This window comes from Vidua macroura, chromosome 7 (genome assembly GCF_024509145.1).
Source record: "Vidua macroura isolate BioBank_ID:100142 chromosome 7, ASM2450914v1, whole genome shotgun sequence".
Taxonomy (NCBI): Eukaryota; Metazoa; Chordata; class Aves; order Passeriformes; family Viduidae; genus Vidua; species Vidua macroura.
Window position 1 is genome coordinate 21,404,009 of NC_071577.1, and position 23,221 is coordinate 21,427,229.

General features: G+C 37.4%; 1 protein-coding gene across 1 annotated transcript in view; it reads left to right on the forward strand.

Annotated features, from left to right (window-relative positions):
- Positions 1–2,669: 2,669 nt before the first annotated feature.
- Positions 2,670–23,221, forward strand: part of LRP2 (LDL receptor related protein 2) — a 114,804-nt gene continuing 94,252 nt past the window's right edge. Inside the window, exons 1-3 of the mRNA XM_053982835.1 lie at positions 2,670–2,763; positions 18,868–18,975; positions 20,788–20,910. Of these exons, the coding sequence (XP_053838810.1) occupies positions 2,670–2,763; positions 18,868–18,975; positions 20,788–20,910 (325 nt within the window). The remainder of the gene's footprint in view (positions 2,764–18,867; positions 18,976–20,787; positions 20,911–23,221) is intronic.

A 23,221-nucleotide genomic window follows, 5' to 3' on the forward strand; every position in this document is an offset into this window, starting at 1 on the left:
GCATCTTCTTAAACATGCATAATCAACTGAAAATCCCTAGGTGTAGTTCAGTAAGAAATCATGAGCTGCCAACAGGAACTGTCAACAGAAAGATGAGTGAAAGACGTGTTGCACCCACATAGGCAATTTTGGGTGTAGTTATGTGAAAGCCTTGAGGAGTTTTTATTCTGATCTTGATGTCTCTAGTCTCAAAGAAGTTCCATTTAATGGTGTCCAGCAGGACAGGGTCCCTTTACTTGGATGAAGAGGTACCATGGTAAAGTGAGAGGAGAAAATTTTAGATGAAGTAAACAGAGGCTATCATTGTCCTGTGCTGATTCCTTTGTTGCTATTATTCAGCAGTAAAATATCTCAGCAATTTATATGTCTCTAAATGAAAACTTTGTCTTGTGAGTGCAAAGAATAATGGGTGAGAATGGCATGACCCACCATCTCAGCTCACTGTCAACAACATCGCCATCATTCCTGTTGGAGACTCCTTCTAGCCTCTCACCTATGGGAAATACAGATGCGTAGAAATGGTGATGGTGAATGGGGCAGGAGCACACCTTCTGGCTGCCAGCTGTGAGGGAGTGAAACAGGTAGGTGCTTCCAAGGCTTGCATCCAGGTCACTTCAAGCATACAGTGACAGAAGACTACATATAGCTCCCAGCCTGGGGGTGCAGCTCCCAAGCACTGTTTGCCCTCTCTGTGTGTTGCTGGGGTGTGAACTACTTTAAACAATTCCTCTTCTAATTAAGTATGGTCAGTCTGTATTGGTTTTGCAGGCATCCATCTGTAGAGAACAGATCTGCTTGCTCCCCTCTGAGGATCCCGTCGTTCCCTCCCCATTGGCCTTGTTGGGAGATTAAAGCAGCAGCGGCCCCATACACAAACGCAGCTGGTTCCGTTTGGTCAGCCTGAGCCTTGCTGTGAAACCACGACAAGAATTCCAGTAAGTTGGCAACACTGAAACACAAAGAAAACAACAATAGGAAAAGACCTTCCGTGCAGAAAGGAATGTTTCAGGCACTATTCCCCTACAGTGAAAGGAGAGAGGGTGGGAGGGAGGAGGGAGATTTGAAGAGGGCATGTCTCCCCCTCCCCCGGCAGCTCTGGATCTTGTGATGGAGAGATCTTATCCTCTCTTTGTGATTCAGAGGTGCCAGGAAGCTAATTGAATATTCTGATCTGCCCCCAGTGTTTCTTGTGGCTTGACCCCGGTGCTGTGTCGTACCACTACACCAAACAGCCCTGAACCTGCATAAATCACAACCTTGCAAAAGCCTATGCTCCACATCTTCTCTCCCCACCCCCCCTCTTTACTATCTTGATAGATAGAAAGCCTTTACGGAAAGGTTTAGAGGGATTAGCGTCCTACAGGACCTGGAGAGAAATCACAGTCTGCTAATAAGCAGCGACATGTTCCTGTGCAACTTCTGCAGGAACAATACAGGCATCTCTACCCCTTTATTGAACTTGCAATCCATGGCAAAAAGAATAAGACTTAAGATTTGAATTATTGCTTAAGTTCTTTTGCAGCATCAGCAAACAGCCATTGCAGTAAAATGAGCATGGCATGATGCTAATGCGAAAGATATGTGGTATTTATAAAGGTGACAGAGCCTCTTGGAAGACAGATAGACCTATCCTTCTCCCATGTTATGTATACAGAGTAGCCACTGTTGACATTCATGTGTATATGTGTACATATAAGAAGAAAGTACAGCTTGGCATAAGTAAATTTCCTACATGAAAGATTATTTTTGACTAATGTATTAAAAAAAGAAAATATTTAACTTCACACATTTTATATATGATGCTTCTGATCCTGCAAGCAAAGCCTCCAAAATGTTTGTTCTTTTTACCAAGGCTGCATTCCAGCCTGAAGTTAGTCTTTATCTTTTCCCTGTGATCTTACATACTGCTCTTCCCTTGTTAGTGGGTATATGGTTCCTGAAATGGCAGCAGTAAAACACAAGGAGATTTCTTCGTGTATTGCACACATAGTTGGAGAGTTAGAACTAAAGGAGCATGTATCCAGCTGATATCTTGAGAATTCACAGCCAAAGCACTTTAGCAAACTGATTTTATCTGCTAAGAAAGTGCAAAAGTAAGTTTCATCCCTACAGTTTTCCTTTCATAGTATTTGTGTGGGCACTACTAAGTTCTAAGCTTTAAATCTGCATTGGTGAGTAGATGCTAGATTTTTTTTCAGAGTTATCAAAAATACTTTTTCTTATTTGGAACATGCCTTTGGGACACTAAAACCTGTGACATGCTTCACTTGCCACCTGCAATTTCCAGAACTACTCAAAATAGATGAGCACATTAAATACAGCACCAATGGACTCTGATACGAAGTCAGCAAAGTGCAGGGTCTTGGAAGCATCTTGGCTATCCTGCAAAGTGTGGAAGGAGGGGCAGAGGCAGCCTGTGGCTGCAGGGCCTGGAGCAGTGCCTGATTCCCTCATGCTGGTTCCGGGGCCGCCGGGTATAAAGAGCTTTATGCAATGTCTGGAGGGTGGGAGTTTATAGAAAACGCGATGTCTCAACAGGCGAACACGCCTTTCTTCTGCAACTAGCAGGATAAGAAAAAGACACCAGGCTCCTTGTGCTGCTGCTGTGCAGATCAGCACCCCGGAGTCCAGGAGCCAGCTTCTGAGGAAGCTGGAGCATCCCAGCCCAGATGGGACCTCACCATCGGATGGATGGAAGAGCAGCAACTGCTTGCAAACTGCTCATATTATTCACTGCATGCATGATGCAGGGCAGTTGCCAAGGTAAGTGCTATGCTCCAGCCTCTCCGGAATGGGAATTGCACCGCAAGGAGCATATCCCTACTCCGGGGACTTTTATAAGAAAAAGACCAAAGTGCCTGAAAGTAGAGGGTTAACAGGCGCTGATTCAAGGAGTTCTTTCTAATAGCTAGGGGAGACAGTTGGCTCTTTCCAGGAGTCATTTGATGGAGTCGGTTTCTGTTGTGGAAAAGTAAGTAGCGCCTTAAAAGCACTGAAAACACCATCGATTCTTTAGCTTCACTTCGTCTTGGTTTTAAATTATCATAGGATGCTTCCTTTGATTATTTTTCTGGTTTGTACAAACTTTTTTTTTTTTTTCCTAGTTGTGTAAAACAGCAACACAAAAATGTAGCTAAATTCTGAGGGATATCTCAGACTTTGCAACTCCACTATTTAAACTCATGGTTTTAAGGAAATGCAAGCAGGCAGGTTTTTCTGTGAGTCCTGATTACTGGCTGTGAATAAGGCCAAAAGAAAAAAAAAAAAAAAAAAAGAAAACCACCCCAGACTTTTTACATTTTTTCCTTGTGATCTTTGTGCCTTTCTTGCTACTGAAATACGGGTGATTTTACAGAGCAGAGTTCACCTGCATTCCAAGAGCTGGTTTGGTGACCACTAAAATTGTACCTAGAGTTGTTTTTGGTGAGGAGTGCACAGGCTGCAGCACTTGCACGTAGACAGGTTGGGCGGGGGGTAGGGGGTTATGCATGGACATGCTTGCGTACGTGTGGTATATGCAGTCATTTACAGAAGGCTATAAGAAAGAAACAGATGCTTAGTCTGGAGCACAATAAGCTCCCCTCAGTCGGTCTCAGACGCAGATTTGAAGTTGAGAGAGGGAGAACTTTTTCTCTGGGCTTTACTGTTGCTAGGCGACATCGAGGAGCATGTGACTGGCAGAGCAGGCTGAGTGCCGCTCCTCCGGTGCTAATCTGGCTGCTAGGGATGGAGTAGCCGTGTGCCCGAGTCCTCCCTCCGGCCTGCGACTGCAGCCGATCTTCCTGCCTCCCCTTCTTCACGCTGTTTAATTGCCTTGCATTGAAAATCAAGCCTGTCTTGTTGGAGCAAGAGTGGCTAAAGTGCATTTCCTCCGCCCCGCGTATTGACCTGCAGTCCTGCTGCTTCTGTGTGTGTCTGTGTATTACGTGTGTGTTCAAATTGTTAATCTGCTTTCTTTGCCCAACTCTTAGTTTAAGCTCCTTAGACAGAATCAACTAAGTAATTATACAGCAACTGCTGTTAGCAGCTCCCACTTATGAACAGGGAAATAAGAGATAGCTAATGTGCTGGAGACCTGCAAAAACTCCAGCCAAGGAGGTCACACTGGGCAGAATTAATCCTATGCACTATTATTTTACATTGGATAGAATGGAACTTGCAGTACAGATCGATTTTTTTTTTTTGTTCTACAACTGCTTCTGATTTGTGCAGAACATACCTGATAAAAGACATGACACAACAAGCAGAGAGAGGCTTTGAGCTAGTATCCATAGTAGTATCCATACAGATTTTTTTTTTACTTTTATGATGTTCCTTCTGCTCTTTCTCCCATTCTCCCCTCCCCCCTGCCTCCACAGTAGAATAACTGTGGAAATCAAACACTATAATTTTAGTAATGGGTGACTGATAGTAGCAAAATACCTGGATAGCAATTTTGCCTGCACTTTGATTATGACAGTAGAATATTTGTTAACCATAAGTTACAGTTCCTTGAATGCTGAGATCATGTCAGACTCTTATTTTAAAAAGAAAATTTGGAGACCCATGAAAGCAATCCCAAGCCTTTGAAGGAAAATGGTGAAAATCTCTTATCTTGCCTTATCCTCAGTATTTCCAAAGGTGCTTCACTGATGTTTTTTGAGATTTTTGTTGGCAATTTCTGAATGTTCCCAATATAAGATGGATGTTTCTAGAAGAATTTCACCTAAGCACTTGCTCAAATGATAGTACTCTTCCTCAATTTACCTAATTCTGGTTTTACTGAGAGTAACCATAGTGCTCATAAAAAGAATAAAAGTATTTTGTAATTGCCAGCAGTACAGGGCCTGTTTCTCCAACCTTTACTCTATAGATCTTGTTGTGTGTGGGGTAATTGTTGTCAGAAAAAAGTATAACTGGAATCTAAAAAGTAGTTAAGTGAAGGTAGTGTCAAGCAGGAGCATTATGGGACTATTGGTCATGTTTGTTTTGAGGAATATCAAAGTGCTTCATACTCAGCCATAAACTAGAGACAATGGATGGATGTTAGTGCACCAAATTTGATTTGTGTCCTGCACCTCTGCAATGATAAGTGATCAGCTTGATACATCCCAGGCAAATATCCCAGACTAAAATGTTTTACCATTATGAAGTCTCTATTAATCTGAGAATGAAGACTGTTCTAAGAATGAATGCATATGGTGTGATCAGATATATCAGAAATCACAATGAACATTTGCATGAAGTATGGCAGGCCATTAAGAAATAGGTATGGTAAGACCAAGTAGAGAAGAGTTACAGCAGTTCTTTCTGGAAGTCATGGAGAAACATATTTTCCATAAGGCATTGTAATAGTTCAATCTCCAAATTAATAATTCAGTGTTTTTTAGACATTGTTTTCACTCAAAACTACGTAGTTTGTCTGTAGGATGATGTGCAGTGACATTGCTACGGGCGACAGGTCAGAGTCACTATTCATACTTCTTTGTACAGCACTGCACACTTTTAAATGACAGAGAAGCCTGTCTGTAAGATCCCACCTCTGCCAAGACCTAGAGTTTGAAGACTTGAGTAACTGGGGACTGAGGATTTGGAAGTAACAGGAAGGGAAAAAGGATGGCAAGAAATATGAATATACTGATGCAATCCTGACATACAATTTGCTGGGTTTTGTGCATTTCAGTGTTCATAATCCTGCGCTAGTACAATTTTCTTGGTTTATCTTGGAGATGTACGCATACAAAAGCAAAAGCACAAATTGCACTGAGTGTCCATCTACCTGGCTTCTAAATTGGTTTACTTTTGAGGCCTGACAATTTGCAAGTATCTGTCAGTGAAACAAGTTATAGTCTCCTCACATTTTAATTGGTATTTCTGTGCACTAACAGGGGTTATGGGGTTTTTTTTCTTTGTTCTTTTTAATGAATAGCCCACTTCTAGGACATCTCTTGAATTTTCTTAATAATTCACTCTTTTTCTGTATTCTGTTCAGTAAAGCATATCAGGTATTTGCAAAGTAATCAGCTAAAGCTAAGAATGGGTCAAATCCCAGAATTTCAGTTAAATATTGAAAGCAGTAATTGGATGACACCTGGTTAGATTTAGGTTCTATGCCAAATGCTAGAATTACAGTAAATAATTAAGCTACAGGAGTGAAGACAAACAGAGACAGAACATCCAAGGAGATTTCAAGTAAGATAAATGTGTGATGTGTACGATGCTTCTATTTCCCTGTAAGACAACCCAAAACCTTCTTTCATAAATTGAGCTGATTGGAAATTTGAGCAACGAAATCCTACTTTAATCCAGATTTACTTGCCATGTGTTTTGCAGGAAATAGCAAAGATTCATTTGGGGTAAAGGTAGACTGCAATTTCATTACAGCCTTTCAATTCTTTTCTTTGGGGCTTCCTGGGTTGACATGAAATCACTTGTACTGTTCTAAGTACAGTCATTTTACTACAGTAATATTACAGTAATATTACTGCAGTACCTTTCCCGTCCATGCACCTTCTTGCACTCTTAACTTCTTGTTCTTTAACACTGAACCTGCAGGTTCTTCTAAATCTGAATACTCTTCTTTTTAACTGAGCAGTAAGCAGGCACATTGTAGACATAGTTTATTTTATCTATGTTATTGGATCCATTCAGTCTTCTACAATACTTATTTTTAGATTTGAGTGGTTGTGATAACTTTTCAGGTAGACAAATATGTAACTTGAATCACACTATAATATCACTTTTTTAAGCAGGAGTTGTATCTTCTCTTTCAGAGTTCTACTTAAAACATATTGGAACCATATAGTACTTTGGATGTTTCAAAGGAACTTACACTTTCTAAAAGTTGTCATTGTTAAAAAACATTAAAGGTCCCTTCTAATTAAGGATCTACAGGTTGACTTCTATTTAAAGAGAAGTGGATGTTTTTATTTCACTTTGACTGATTAGTGATGACAATCATAATTTGTCCGTTTCTTTTTAATAGCTTACACTGAATGTGGCAGATAAAAGAGCTGTTTTTAAAATTATTTAAAACTAAAGTGCTTCTTCATATAATTTGATAATAATACACTGTTCTTAAAAATACCTTGGGCTGTTTCTAGGTGAAAGAATAACAAGGTTTCTTCTGAGTCAACCCAGTGTGATTCCTTTAATTTCAAAGAAATTACCAAATTGTACTGATCTAAGACAGAAAATATGATTCAGTGAGGAGTAAACATCTCTTTAAATAGCTCTTCATTGTCTGAGATCCATTTGAAGTCCATTTTGTTATGATAATGTTAATTTTTTAGCAACTTTTCCTCCCTTGACTCAGTACACTTACAGAACAGTTGAAAAAAAAAAGTTTAATGAGTAAGCATAGAACTGTTAAGTCAAACGGATAGCCTTTAGTGTATTCCTTAAGCTTTTACTGTTGGTTTCAGGGGTTTTAATGTTTTCTTTGTTTTGCAATGCTTAAAGTGGATTAGAGATCAAAGGATCGCTGTTACAAGTTTTGTTTTGGATTAATGAAATGACATATAAAAGTTGACTGAAATGGTACTATTTCTATGACCTGTTCTATTTTATAGTTTTAACATAAGTTGCCTTTGTTTTACAATCAAGAAGCCAGATCTTCAGCAAAAGAGCACTCTTTACAGCAGCATGTCTGCCCAATTATTTTCCTGCACAGCCAGGTCATGATACTACATCCTGCTGAGTCAAGTCAGAGAATGGGGAATTGGGACTCCCTTTAATGGGGATTGCTGGGTCATGCTTTTGTGGACCAAGAAGGCTGGGGCTTTAATTTTGTTCTGTGGCATATCTTAAAAAAAAAACAAAACGGCATAGACCACAAGATATCCCAGGAGCTGATACATTCACTGATGTATTTAGAATCTAGGTAATGGTTTTATCTTCAGAAACCATGGTGCACATTATCAACTCAAATAAATATACCATAGAAAATTCAGTTTACTTTGAGGAAGTATCAGGCCTGCAGAACTGGAATACAGATATACATATCTGGGATTTGTCCCAAAGTAGGAAATCTACTATGTCAAGTTCATATCATTCAATACCCATTTTGATCTGATCAAGCCCTTGTCATCTAAGGGTACAGTTTCATGAGAAGTGATGAGCAGTGACAGTTCACTGCTCCTGGGAGTAGGATGCCCTCACTCATCTTCCTTCTCCAACATCCCATGCTCGTGTTGCTGACAACCTTGAGTTTTTGGTACTTCCTTTGTGCCACTGCTCATTGGACCTTTTCTGAACTGCTTTCACTTAGAAACTTGTGGGGAAAATAAACCCGACCTATGGAATTATGGCTTAGGGATTTTGAGCAGCATGCAGAAAGAAAGGCCTGGTAGTTACTGGAGTTTAGAAAAGAAAGGGAACCTCGGCATCATGTATAGGGAGAGGTGTTGGAAAGAGGGTGAGAAAGACACACTCCATTTTCCTATGGCAAGTCAGGCTGGCCATGCAACCACTGTCTAATGCTGCTGCTAAAAACCTTACCATGCTGGGAACAAGAGTAGTCCTATCAGGGCTAGAATGAACATGTGTTAGTGCTGCTGGAAACCCTTTAGTAAAGTTGTCTTGACTAAACAGATGGCTTGACTTGAATGGGGTTGCTCACATGTTCACTTTTGAGCAGGGTTGTAAGGCTGTTCTCAACCTGCAATGTAATAAGTGAACAGGATGATATCCAAGCACATGGAGTATTGCTGCAGTTCTTGTTGGGCTTCTAGCTGTGTTAATAAAAATTACTTTTAGTACTGCAAGATCTAATACTTTTTTTAAACTTTTTTATGTGAAACAAACTCCAGTTTGTCTGAAATGACTGACAAAGTCTGTGGTGTCTTCCATAAGAGTATTTGAGCTGTGTTTGTTAGCTCTGCAGTTACTAATTTTCTGTGTGAAGCCAGCCACAGAATGGTCTTTAAAGCTTCACTGGAAACAGGTGCAAAACTTTTTAATTCTTGGCTATGCAACTTTTTCTAATAGGAGTTAAGAATTCTCAGAGATTTAAATCCTGTAAGACAGTAGAAGAAGGGAGAGCCCCAAATGATCACTCTGTTAAAGGAAAAATCTTGTCTTTAAACAGGCAGTGTGGAGATACTGACTCTCTGGACAGCAATATAACAGGTGTGCTTGCAATTTTCTCCTAGCAGACATTGTGAAAGACTGATGGCAAAGTATTGCTACAAGGAGGGGGATTACAAGTTAAAGGCTGCAGACCTATAGGCAAATGCCTGCAGTCCTCTGAGCAATGTGATTTGTATGTTGGGTGTTACCATTGAGATACCTGGGAGACAGAGTTTGTCTTTCCTGTAGTTTTTTGTGCTTTCTTCTGGATGTAAGGACAGGGTGCAGTACGTGTATGCTTTTGTGTTTCCAAGCATGTTGCAAGTGTAGGGCTTATGCAACTATACCAGCTAGAGAAGTTCTTCCCTACTATTAACCTCTGTGCCTGGAATGCTGCTTAGCGTAGCTAGCTAATGTAATTTAAATAATTATTTAAAATATGAATTTATTAATTATGTCTTAATAGTAATTTATGAATTATTTAAAATAAGAATTATTTAATATAGTGGCCCAGCAGCCACTAATGAAGGGAAGTCACAGCAGAATCAAGCATCCTTAAAAAGTCAAAATGGGTGAATAAATCTGAAAGTTATAAATTTTAGATTTGGATACTTAAGGAAATTATAGATAAAATACTTCCGCTGAGGTTGACAGGAAGAGTAATGTTTCAGGAGAAGATGATATTTCTTGTATTTATCTTTTTCTGAAGAATTCAAGGACTGTCTTTTTAATGTGGCAAACTCATTAATATTACTATTTGTGTAAAAGGATTTCTTAAATTATTTTTTAAACCAAAAACTAGAAAGAAAATATGCTATACTTAGAACTAAAACAGCCAAAGGATTATTTAATTCTTATTGTTCATTTTCAGGTTCTTTGAGATAAACCTGCATTTTGTGTGAGCACATCAGTCAACACTGTTGTTTCAGTTCAGGTGATCCTGGCAGGAGGTGTGGAACTAGATGATCTTTAAGGTCCCTTTGAACCCAAACTGTTCTATGATTCTATGATCTATCATTTACTCAGGCCTGCCTTGACATATGGAATTTCCTTTTGGGGAAGCTTGATAAGGAGTGACCAGCCATTAGCTGCTAACTGAAACAGAGTCACTACTGAATAAGGGAGAAATGTGATGTGTCAATGCATCCAAAGGAATAGATGTAGTTCCCAATGTCATGGGTAGTAGTAAGCAGCATTAGAATGTCTATCTAGGCACACTAGATGCTTGTAGCACGTGGTCTATCTATTCTGTACTGACACGTCAGTTCTGCTTTTCTGACAATGATCCCACACGTTCAGTTTGCAGCGAGTAACTGTTGCAATTTTTGAAATTTGTGTAAAATGACTAGCCATGTGAAGCTTTGGGACACAGTTTAAATTGTATTTTTTTTTTTTTTAATCTAGAGTCCTACTGGTATGATGCGAAAGAATTTTGTTGTGGATATGGGTTCTGTGGTGGGAAGACAGAAATAGCTTTCATTTTATGTGCTTACTGTGTTTATTATCTGTATGGGAAAGTGGTCTATTCTTTGCATGGCAGGTTTAATTTTTCATTTAATAACTTGTAATATAAAATTATAGTAAGCTTTATAGTTTGGCAAAATGTTATATGTTGCATAGCCATTTTCCTTCTGGCAATGATGCAGAAAAGAAATGAAACAATTTCACTGCCATGAGCTGCCAGGAAGGCTCTTACTGAGGCCAGTTCCTAGTGCTACAGTGACTCATCAGCTTTCAGGAGAGCATGACAGAATTGAATGCAGGTCATCATCTCAGCATGGGATCTAATTTTGAGAAAAAACAGGACACGGGTTGGTAAATTTCTTTTAAAAATTGTACAGGATTTCAAAACGATAAAAACTTCTGAGAGGGTTGTTTTATCATCTGCTACTGCATCTGACTTTCTCAGTGATATATACTGTACATGTTCTCTCTAAGTTGTTTAAGCACTTTTTTTTTTTTCCCCCCACACACTGTGTAATTGTAAATACTTGCTAGTCTTGAAGGTTTTCCTCTTTCGGTCATATTCCCTCCCAGCTTCTGTTACCCAATTGTTATTCTACAGCAGCCTTGGGGCCATTAGCAAGGTTCATTCTTATGAAAATGCTTGGGATGCTTCCTTCTGTGCGTAACTGAGACTGTCTTTATTTCTACGGTGTTTGCATGTTCTTCTTCCTCTTTATGTCATATGGTCAATTAGAACAGATTTTTGCATACTTAATGTGCCATTCATGAAAAAGAAGCTACTAAGATTTAGGAGAGCTGGGATGTGTATGCTTCCCTAGAGATCCACAGTTCTTGCTTCACTTCCCCACCTAACACAATCACAACTGATTTCTGTGGATTAAGACACCTAATGTCAAGACCACTGGATGGGGTTATCCAGCTGAAGGCAGAACACGTTCTTCAGATGTAACGTCTGAAACATATTTTTATATTGAGAAGGTTAATCTTTCAGCAGCACTGCAAGTACTGGTTCTCTTGAATTCGGCCATATGGATAATAATTTGACTAAAATTTCTAAGGAGTACAAATAGTTTTTGTTAGTGTCCTCCTGGAAAGTACTTTATATGCAGTTTAGATTAAAAAAGGTGTCCAAGAAAAATTAATGGCTTAGCCTCAGTTATCACTGAAGTACAAGAAATTTGTCAGTGACTTAAGTGTAAGAAGGAACCTGGTCTGTTCAATATAAAGAATATTTACTTTATCAGTAGAAAGGAGTATCACCTCCTGTCTATTAGAATTAGTCCTTACTTAAAAGGATTATTTCTTATTCCTGCCTTGTTATAGGACTAAAAAGATAGTAAAAGTTTATTTGTTGCTTTAAAAAAATGAGTTGAAACAAGATTATAAAGTAACCAAATTTTTATTATTTTGTTTGTAGTACTGTATGATGGAAAAGATACATAGAATGGATATGTACTTTTTGTGAGCATGTATGATAAATAAACTTTAAATATATAAGGTTGGATTTTTTACATTTAGGATCAATGTGAATAACTTTGAAAGACTGAATAGCTTAATTTTGTTTTACTTTTCCCAGAATAATTGGTTTGAAAGTGGTAATGTAGAAACCATTGTTATTTTGTTCTGAATACCAGAGCATTAAAAAAAAAATAAAACTGATTTTTTTTTTCCCCTAGAAGGTCCATATGTGGTATATTAAAAAAAAAAAAAAAAGAGTGCTTGTTCTCTTTATTGGTTCAGGCTTAAAATTGAAAAAAGTAAAATTGAATAGATTTGTTAAGAACCAATTAATAAGCCTTTTCCGTTTTTATCAGGCTGTTTGCATTTGCTGCTTTTTCAATTAATAAAATTGAAGTAAGGTAGTGGAGATGAGGATTATGAATATCTTTGATGTTGCTAGGAAGCATTTACAGTGTCATTAATTTGAACTTGTTTGCAGAAGATCTGAACCCTTTTTTCTTTGTAGGAAAGCTTTCCTGCTTAGTTTCAGTAGATTAAAATCCTGAATTTCTTTAATTCTTGGATTTATGTTGGGGCATTAGCAAAAATTAATCTATAGCCCTTTTATAACTGTATTAGCTGAAAACAAATAGTTTAACATTGAATACAATGATTTTAAGTATTTTTATCAAAGATTTTGCATGTGAGCATTATTAAAATATTTGATACTTTAGGTTTAACAATTGCTTTAGTGGACAAGTATCTGTATGTGCAAGAACATGCAGACACAAAGCATAGAATATAATGTAGATTTTGCTGGGCTTTTTTTCCTGCTTGGCAAGTAAAGGCAAATCATAAAAATATTCTGATGCTGCAGGGAAACCTGGTATTTCTAAGTCCATAATTAAAGACAATATTTTCACTTTTGATCTTGAATTTTAAAGTGCTTTTTTTTAAAAAAATCAGTGAGTAAAAATTTCAAATGTAGGTATTGGATCTTACCTGTCAGAGTAGAATTTGTTTATTATAGTTTCTGATACTCGTCTGCTGAACACAGAATGTGGTTTACTCAAAAATAAGTCCAGCTAGTACTGGTGAAGAACCAGATCTTCTGCTTCCAGTTCAGTCCTTTATCATTTCCACCACTGCCCCCTGCCTCCCACCCCCAAATAATCTGACATATGCCTTGTTTCTTGTACTGCCGAATAAACATACCAGCAAAACAGAGTGTGCCTCTCATACATTGTGACTTTTTTGAGTGCTAACAGATTAAAAATAAGATATGAATCTGTGTTGGTGAAAGGAAGAGCAGGCCCATATGGCCTCTTGACATTGGCACACCCTTGGGAGTTCAAGAGGCTGTTGTCTTTATGTGCAGACTATCCAGGGCATGGCTCTTTTTATTACATGATTGTACAGTGCAAGGCACAAGGAGTTCTTGATCAGCTGCTGAGTCTGTAGACGCTATTTTACTAATAATAAGCTTGTTATATGTAATTGGATGATAATTCAGTAAAAGAAATCCTACACTTCCCTTTTAACAATGCATTGCTGTATATCTGGCACTTAAGCTTTTCTGCCTCAGATTGTCTCTTGACTAGTCTTCTGTCTGCCTATCAATCTGTCTATAAAGATCTTGCAGTCAAGTGAAGTGGGTGCAGATGCACATTTGTACTGTCTTTTTGTTGATATTGCCAGTAAAAATTATTTCTTTAATCTAATTTAGAGATACGTAGGTACAAAATATGTTTTGCGTAGCAAGTGCTTGAAAACTGCAGATAAACCTTTTACTACTTTGTGTAATACTATAAGTGTTTGTATGGTCTGTATTGTTTTTTTAAATCTGAATAGTTTGTATTAAATGTAATGAAGTTTAAAGAGTGTAGAAAGACTGAAAGTTAGATATCATGTTGAGATATATAAAAGTTAGCATAATTTCATCAGACTCTATTTTTTGTATCTATTAAATATTTGTTCATTCTCCTATTATAATTTCTAGCAGAATACTGCTTTTAGTATCATAGGGAGTTATTTGAAAATAAGCTAAGGTTTTTCCTTAACTTAGAATTTTGCTTCTTTCTACATTAGTGAGGGGGAACAGAGGTGGAATTTCCAGTTTCAGCCTTCCCTCCTTGAGCATTCCAAAACCTCAGGCTGTTTGACATGTAATTAGGCTAGGCAAAAATCTAACATCAAAGTGTATGGAAGGTGATTCTTCAGGATTCTTTTACCTGCAAGGCCCCTAGAGTGGGCTGCTCTATTTGGGGGCCAAATGGGAAAGAGAGTACCCTTTTTTGGAAGCCAAAAAGGGGAAAAAAAGAGCTTGTTACTAATTTTTCAATTTGTAAATTTTGTGTGGAAGAGTTTTGTAATGCACAGTCTGTTTGCATTTACTTGTTGAAAACCTGAAGATGTATTACAAGTGCAATTGCTCCGTTGAAAAACATTACTTTTTTAGATGCAAATAAATCTGTTGAGAGTGTTGATTCCTGAAATGTAAAGTAATTGCAGCAGTGTAAGTTTGATTTCTGAGTGGACAGTTTGAGAGTGGTACAATCTACCCTGGGCTTAATACATTCCTCATTGCTTTAAATTCTTCATTCAGACTTAACTGCTAAGGAAGTGTTAGCAGTTCTCAAAGGCATTGTGAGCACAAGGAAGGAAGAACAAATGAGACGTTTTGGCCTATTCTGTGTAGTCAGAATGAACAGTCATGGCCCTTAATCTGTGGATGACAAATGTAATTCAGAAGATGTGTAGTCAGAGTTAAAAGTGTGAGGAACTTCAAGGTTAAACAGGCAGGTAGAAAATGTATGAAAATAATACAAAATACTAGAACTGTTCAGGGAGGTACTGCAAGGAGTCAAAAGTAACACAGAGGGGCAAAGAGTAAGGCTGTTTTGGTTCTAAGCCAAACATAGCATTCTGGTTCTAATACAAAAGGATTGAATTTTAGCTTTAATTCTGAAACGAAATGTTTCTACATGAAGTGAAGCCCAGTGGAGGCTGAGAGGGCAGAGTGGGCTGCCTTCCTGTTGAAGACTGTGGCCCTATGGGTTAAAGCACTGTGCTGTGAAATGTGTGATGCTATTAACCTCTCTTCTGCTGGAATTCCCTGTGACTTAATGTGACGTGGAGTAGCGTTCATTAGTGGTGTCAATGTTGAGTACCATCCCCTAGTGGCAGTGGGGTTTGTCTTTGGCAGTGGTTTACCATAGGATACTTCATTCATATGCAGGCAACAATTGATGCAGAAAAATAAGGTAAATAGTGGTAGAAGGTGCACTTATTTTTAATAAATTAAAAGTGTTTAGTTAGTAATTAGCTAAATCTTCCCTCTGATAAAATCACTACTATGTTGTTCTATTCCAGTGGAAAATGACTACCTGACAAAACATTTCTGTAAGTAGCTTTCCCAGAGCTAGTAACATAAGCCTTCTTGTTTCACCTGGGCAAATGCTGAATTTGAAACATCCACTGAGAGTTTCTTACAAGAGCATCCCAGACACAGAGAACAATATAAATTCCAGTGACCAATTTAGCATGAAGCCCCAAGATAGTAAGTATAACAAGTTTAGAAATAGTGCTTTGGTCTACATTTTTCCAGTGATGCTTCTTATCTTTGCTTTGCAATTTCAGTATTAGACTGGTTTATATTAAAGCCAATATCATATATTTGTTATTTCTTTGTTTTTTCCTTAATATTGGGCAGTTGAAACCAATTTTTCCTATCAAAATTATTTTTGTTAATGCCAAGAGATTCTTCTTTATGTATATATGTTCTGATGTGGTTCCTAAGATCTGCCATGCATTATTTAGCCTGTATTTTAGTAGTGCTTTAATCACAGTCAGAAGACTGAAACTGAATAATAGTAATAGTAGAGCAACACCAAAAATTCAATAATTTCTGGAACTTGAACTTTCACAAGTCACCCAAATTCTGTTCTATTAGCAAATTTTAAACATGAAAACAAAGACTGATTACTTTATTGCTCATTTTTAAACTCAGTGGTTCTTTCCTTCCTATCAGAATTTGCTAGAGTAAATCTGAATTTCTGTGGTAATTAGTTCATTAGTATCATTTTTTGTAACATCTGACTGATTAATGAGCTGCCTTAGCATTTAAAAAACCCACAAAAATTTATTGAAAGGAAAACCTTCCATGAAACAACTGATTACTAATTCTTCAGTGACTTGACGCTTCAAATAATATCAATAAACAAGCGAATACCCCTTTTTTTTCTGACAGTCCTTGCTCTTGCTGAAACTCAGGTGCTGCAGGCTCACATTGCATGGAATATACCAAATCTGGTTATTACTGACATGGTTATTTTTCTTTCATTCTGGTTCTTTCTCCTGGGTATTTGTAGCAGTAACTTTGTAATCATGTATTATTCCTCTGATTACTTTCTCTTTTGTCAAAGTTAGAATTGTTTTTGCTCACAGATGAAACACAAGTTTTTAGAACCATTGTGAGAAGTGCCCTCAATACTTCAGATCACTTTTACTTTCATATTATTGATTTTCAAAGATTGGGTTTTTTAAATGAATCTACATAATTGTCTGTTAGGTAATTTTCTTTGTTCTAAAGGTAATATAAAATGGTGATAATTGATGTATTAGTCTTCATAACATTTGTAGGTGTTTCAGAGCTCTTTGCCTTCAGTTATAAGTAAGCACAGCAGATAACATTGTAAAGCTTAATGCCATAATTAAATGAATTGTAACAGGTCTGCTGAAGAATTGTATAAATGGACAAGGATATGGTGCTTACTGTATATAGGTGTAAGCGTCTTAAATTATAATTCTGAGAAGTATTAGAGAGAGTAGCAGAACTTGTGGCTTGCAGGTTTTCTGTTAACATTTGGTTATCGTTTCTGGTACTGTACAAAGACTGCTGTGTTTGTACTGCTTTGAAAAAAAGTTTATCAGTCTTATCACCTCATTTTAATCGCTATAAGGGTATGTTTAACTATAAGAACTTAAGATAGGCAAAATAAATTATTGTTGTACATAGTGCTTACATTTTTTTTAGCTGGTTGTTATTTAGAAATAAAATACAAGTTGCTCATATTGCTTGTTTATAAGCATGTTTCATTAAAAATCCTAATCAAGAGGATGCAAATTTGGCTTTATAGTGTAACTTCCTTTTTTAAGTAAGTGACTATGAATATTTTTGAATAGCCATAATATGCTAAATATACAAGAAGATTTAGTATTTGTTTTGCATTGTAATTGCAATTGATAAATGGTGGGTTATATGTTGTGAATTTAGAGCTTTAACTGCTAATCTCATCTGAAAATGTTGCTTTGTAGGGCAAAATTCAGGGAGAGGGCCTGGGATTCCAGAGTGAACTTGTACATTCCTTCAGGGCATTTTTGCAAGGGAGGTTGTTGTGTTTTAAAGGTAGTTGATAAGAGACCTGCACCACCAACCCCAGACCTGCACCACCAACCACCATCATGCATTAGTCTATAGAAGGTATTTGGGTGAACATACTCCTGTACCACTCCGTACCACCATTTATCCAAGTGAAATTTTTGACCATTTGCAGGATACATTATAAATCAGGGTGTCACTAACAGACAATCAGATTTGAACATTCCTTGCATAAAGTAGCTTGCCTATATCCCTGAGGAATACATCACTTAACTGTGTTTATGTGACAGTGTTGATATGCCTGGTTTTACATGAAAGTTAGGTAGCGTGTTATTTATGTCATCACGAATTCACAAAATAGGTGGTTGTGCTTTATGTATACTGAAGTTATCTTCTCTGGACAGATCACTCAGAAGAATTGAAAGATGTAATTTTATTGTATGGTTATTAATTTAATCATGAAATGGGATTTTTTTTTCAGAACTGGACTTTGCTAGTACTTCAGGTTTTTTCAGTGTTCCCAGCTCTGAGGTGCTGACAACAGATTAACATGAAACAGAGCTCTGTTGAACCTAATTATGTTGTAGCTTATTGTTTTGAGGATCTATAAAACTGTTCACTCCCTTTTCATGAGACTGTAGTCACAATGAAAGGCCATACACAGTGCCTTTTCTCTTTCCTACAGGCTGGAGATTTCATTAGTTGACTCTAATAAAGGCCTGATCCAGCTGCATTTACACCTGGGAATGAATGCTTCTTTATCAGGTCTTAATCCCTAGTAGATCAAGCAGGAGAGAATGACAGCAGGATAGCTTTTGATCAGCCATAAATGTCTGAAAGCTTAATTTTTTAAAAACTTATTTGCTATTCAAATCTTGACTCAAGACATGCTTTCCTGTACTTCAGAAAAAATATTTAAAGTATGAGGGCATTATTAAAAAGCAAAACAAATCTGAGATCTTTCTTTACTTTCAAGCAGTTACCACTGAAACAAGATTTCCACATCAGCTAATGGGATTATTATTGTATGTTTTTAAATCCTCATACACTTGGGAGAGCACTAATGTTTAGCCCTTAGATATAATGTGGAAAATTATGTCCTACATTTATTTAAAGTCTATACTGCTTGGGAATTTAAAATTGATGCATTCCTGCTAAATAGGTTTCTGTAGTAACTAAGTACTCTGAGACTTGTTTGGGTTATTTTTTCCTTCTTTATAACTATTTTTGTTTTGTTTGTATAAGATACAAATGCTAAAATTACTGGAATTTTCTGGCAAATTAGTTGGAGATTTCTGTAATACTTGAAGATGGTTCTTTGCTCTTTTTTGCTTGTTTGACTGGGTATATAGAACTCTTTCTTTATATATATACTTTTTAATAGTTTTGTACTATCTTTTGTATTATTTTTTGTATTATCATTTTATCTCCATGCTGCAAGGCAGTGAGATAACCAGAGTTCTTGATGAATTTCACTGTGCGTTATGATGTGCTGGTGGTGCTAAGCTGCCCGTTCCTGTGTTTCACCGCAGGATGTGAGCGGGGGCAGTTCCGCTGCGGCGACGGTCGCTGCATTCCTGCAGACTGGAGGTGTGATGGGGCCAGAGACTGCTCGGATGACACAGATGAAGCTGGCTGCCGTAAGTGAAACAAATACACAGCAACTCCTTTGTAGTCTAAGAAATTGGGAGGTTCCAATGTGCTCAACTGTACCTATGGTATAAGAATGAATATTGAATTGGGAGAAAACTACAAGTTGTCATGAGATACTGCAGAATCTATTTGAGTCTTATTTCATGAGCTCATTTGGCTTTGGTACACAGAAAATCAAGTAGTGCTCAGCTTCTAACATGACTTTAACATTTTCTTAAAAATCTGACTGTCCAATAATGCAGTTTCATATTATGACTAATGTTCTGAGTAGATGTAGAAATGTATTGTAGTCTGTTACTGTAGTGATCCTGAATATTGGATGTATATACAGCTACCACCAGCATCACTTGTGCTCCAGATCTTTGGATTTTTCAGACCCTGGGCAACTAACTGTACCTACTGTGCCCAAAGAAGAGCCATGCTTAATTGTCTAGAGTCAGCAGCTGTGTCAGCAGCTCACAGGCAACAATTTTATTCATATGGACTGTAATATCTATGCACCAAGATTCTCTCAAGCTGAATGGAAAAGTTGTGAAAATGAAGAATTTCCCTCCACAGTCTGTTTTCAGCAACTTGCTGGTATTTTACCTTCTCAGTTCTAGTGTTTTTTAAGTCTTGTGGGCTGGTGCAATTATCATCCCACTTACAGATTAGGCCAATTTTTACCCCTCAGCTGATAGGGAGTGATGCTAATTTATATCTGGTTTTTTTTACAGTGTTATTATTTCTTTGCTGCTTGGCCCATGTAATAATTGGAGATCATTGACATGGCTTGGCAGTCTGATTTGTTGCTTAGCACTTTAGCTCCAAAAAAACTTGTGTAATCCTGGGTGAAGACTGCCTTTAAACTGGCAAAACAAAATAGTGTCATCACACAACAATAATGAAAGTTAAACTTCATTTTTTTTTGCATTAGTTGTCCTTTAAAAACAATATGTTAATGTGCTACAGGTAGTGGGGCACATGAGTGCCTAGTAAGATTGTTTAAAACTGGTCTGAGGTTCAAATCATACTAAATGATTATTCTTTGGTTTTTGAAGCAGGAAAAGGTATACATGAAGTATAGGTCTGTAGTATGTGATCAGTTCTATCCCTCTAATTAGTTTACTACTGATGATCAAGACCAGAGTCCTGTTTACTGGACTGTGTTGTACTAGAGATTCTTCCAGGAGTATTAACTAGGAATGGAGTAAGCTGTGACACAGTTTCAAACACTTATTTTGATCTTTCTCTTTGATAGTTCCTTGTTGTTTGTCTATTTGAAGAGTACAGAGTGGAGCTGGAACAACAGCTTTCAAGTTGTTCTGATCTGACCCTCACTTTTGCCTCATGAATTCACAGGGAAGAATAGTGAGCTTGTTTTGGGAGATCATGTTCTTACATGTTCTTACAGCAGCAATGGAGTGAGAACAGCTGAACAGACCCCCTGTGAGACTGGGGAAGCTACTGTGACTCTATACAAAAGTGAAAAAAAGGGCTCTGCCACAGGGCAGTTCAGAACCTGAAAATTTTTGGGGTCTCCCTTCTAGAGGAGCTTGTGTCTCCAGGAGATAAGGCTGAAGAGTCTATGTAGGAGTTTACTAAGCTGAATTTTGCCTTTGAACATTCTTTTGCTGGTCCACTTTCAACTCTCTGGTCTGTCCATTTTCTTTGATCTGTTAAATGCTTCATGTGTTTCATGGAAATTACAATTCAGTGATACTTGAATCTTAGACCTTCTTTTCCCTTATGCTATTATTTTCTTTGAAAGTGCTTCCACAGATGTTTGTGAAATGACAATATTTCATTGCTTACACTAGCACAACCTACCTGTGAAGGAAATCAATTTCAGTGTCAGACTGATGGTGAATGTATTCCACAGTCATGGGTTTGTGATGATGAGGAGGATTGTGAAGATGGCTCCGATGAACATCAACAATGTCGTAAGTATTTTAACTTCCGGTGTTATACCAGCTTTGTGAAATAATGTAATTTACATAACAGCATATTGAGAACATACAGAAACAAGCCCTCTATAAGTGCGGAAGTCTCTCTAAGGTATTTCTAGAAATAAAATAATCGGAAGTAGATAAAATACAAAAAATATGTCTAAAAAGATATCTCCAGGTCTTGAAATCTGAAAATTACTCACGCTTCTTTTAATTAAAAAGAGAAAATGTATGAAGTGTGTACTAGTTTTATACTTGATAAAAAGTTCAGTAATTTAAAAAATGGTGAAAAATGCATATTACTGTATCTGTTGTATCCATTGGCTAGCAAAATTCACAGTGGCATCTCAGAACTATATATAACAAAATTATTTTTAGATGACTTTGAAATATATTTGTATATAAAACAGGAGGAATTATCAATAATCAGCAAACATTGGGCAGTATTCTTGTATTATTTTCAGCAATCCTATTAGTAGCACTATTTAGAATTAACAGAGCCATTCTTTCTCACACTCAGAGAGGAGAAATATCTATGGTCTTGGTGTCTGGTGGGAGTCTAGTCTTTCATTATCATTTGTACAGCTTAAACTTAGAACAACATTTTGATTAGTATTGCACTTTAAATGTGCTAAACAGTGTATTATTCATGTCTGAATTGCTGTTTTCAAGTAAAGTATTTAGTGTTCTCTGTACAGTTTAGATCAAGAAAATAGTTTAACAGCCTAACTGCCACAGCCATAGGCTTTGCTCTTTTCTTAGTATTGATAGATAAATAAAATATGTTACTCTAGCTTAGAATTTCATGACTAAGCATTTGAAGGGCTATAAGTACATGCTGAAGTGGTGAACAGTGAACTGAGCTGATTACTGCATCAAATTACATTCTCTGCATTATTGCATAAGACAAGAGAACAAATGTGGTGTTCTGAAGGATGGTTTTTCTGCCATTTCTAGTATTAAAAGTTACTGTAAGTGATGAAAATGAGATTAATTTATTTTCATTTTGATTGTGTGTATAATTTTTTGATAACTTCTTTGAACTGAACAGCTCTGGAGCTACTCACCAACCCCTGGGGAGGTTAAAATGTTTATTTTGGAAGGATTTTGCTCACAGACTTGGTTTTTGCTTTTGTATCTTGATTCCATCTTAATCCACTGAGGATGGAAAATTTTGAATGATAGATAACTTTTGCTCCCCTCTTCCTCTGAGAAGGAGTCAGAACAACTGCTGGTTATGTTTTAACTAAAGAATCTGTAGATACAAAATGCAAAATGAGCAAAAGCTCTGAGTTTGACTCAGAACTGGGTCGCTGTAACATTGTTCACCGTGTACTGGTTAATCATGAGTGTCAGTATCTACACAGTGGCACTGTGCTGCTGCCATTTTTGAGTCACCTCCTGGTATTTGCCCTTGTTGTTCTAAAGGGACTTTTTATCTCAGTGTTTGGGAAAGCTAGAGGAGATTTTCCTCCTTGAAATATTAAAACTTTTTCTTGGGAAAACTGTCTGACAGCTCTGGGAGTCATAAATGCAGAAATTTGTTTTACTTTACTCTCATGCTCTTGTTTTCCCTCATGACACTAGTATCCCAGTAGCTGATCTTATTTTGGGAACACTGCTGAGAGAAGGTGGCTGAGAGAGCTCGGGTAGAGCAGCAGATGACAAGATGCCAATGTATAGACTGGGATGATGTTGAAATACAACATGAGTTTGAAAGAAACAAATGTGAGGGGGCAGAGGGAAGGCAAAGTTAGTAGCTAGCTTGTCCTTCAATCGTATCTTCACAGATTCATCTTAGTTTGCCTAAGAACTGAAAGTGTAAATTAGCTGTAGTGGAATCAAAGTAGAATTGAACAGTTTTATGTGGTTGCTTTTTCCTGACAGCTGTCAAGAGAAGAGACATAATCATTCTATATCCTCCATTAGTTATATATGCAAACTATTCCTAACTGTTGAGGCCCTGGCAATATTAGAAATCGGTGCCTTACCTCCAGCTCTGCTGTGTTTACTTTGTGACATTCCAGTTGACTGAATAACTTAGAGATACTGACAGATTTTGACCCAGTGAATAAAATAAGAGAAAACTTTATATCAGTGAGAATTGGTAATTTAATGTTTTAGGCAGAGTAATTATAGGGAGGTACTTTTTAACCTAGGTCTGTTCTTCAGTGGAGAAAAGCAGTGAGCTTGCAGACTACAGGAGTCCTCCCAGAGCTATGCTGTCTGCTGTGTGCTTGTCAAGTGTTCTCTAATCCTCTTGAATACACCAAGATACAGGGGGAGAAAGTGTTACACTGGCATT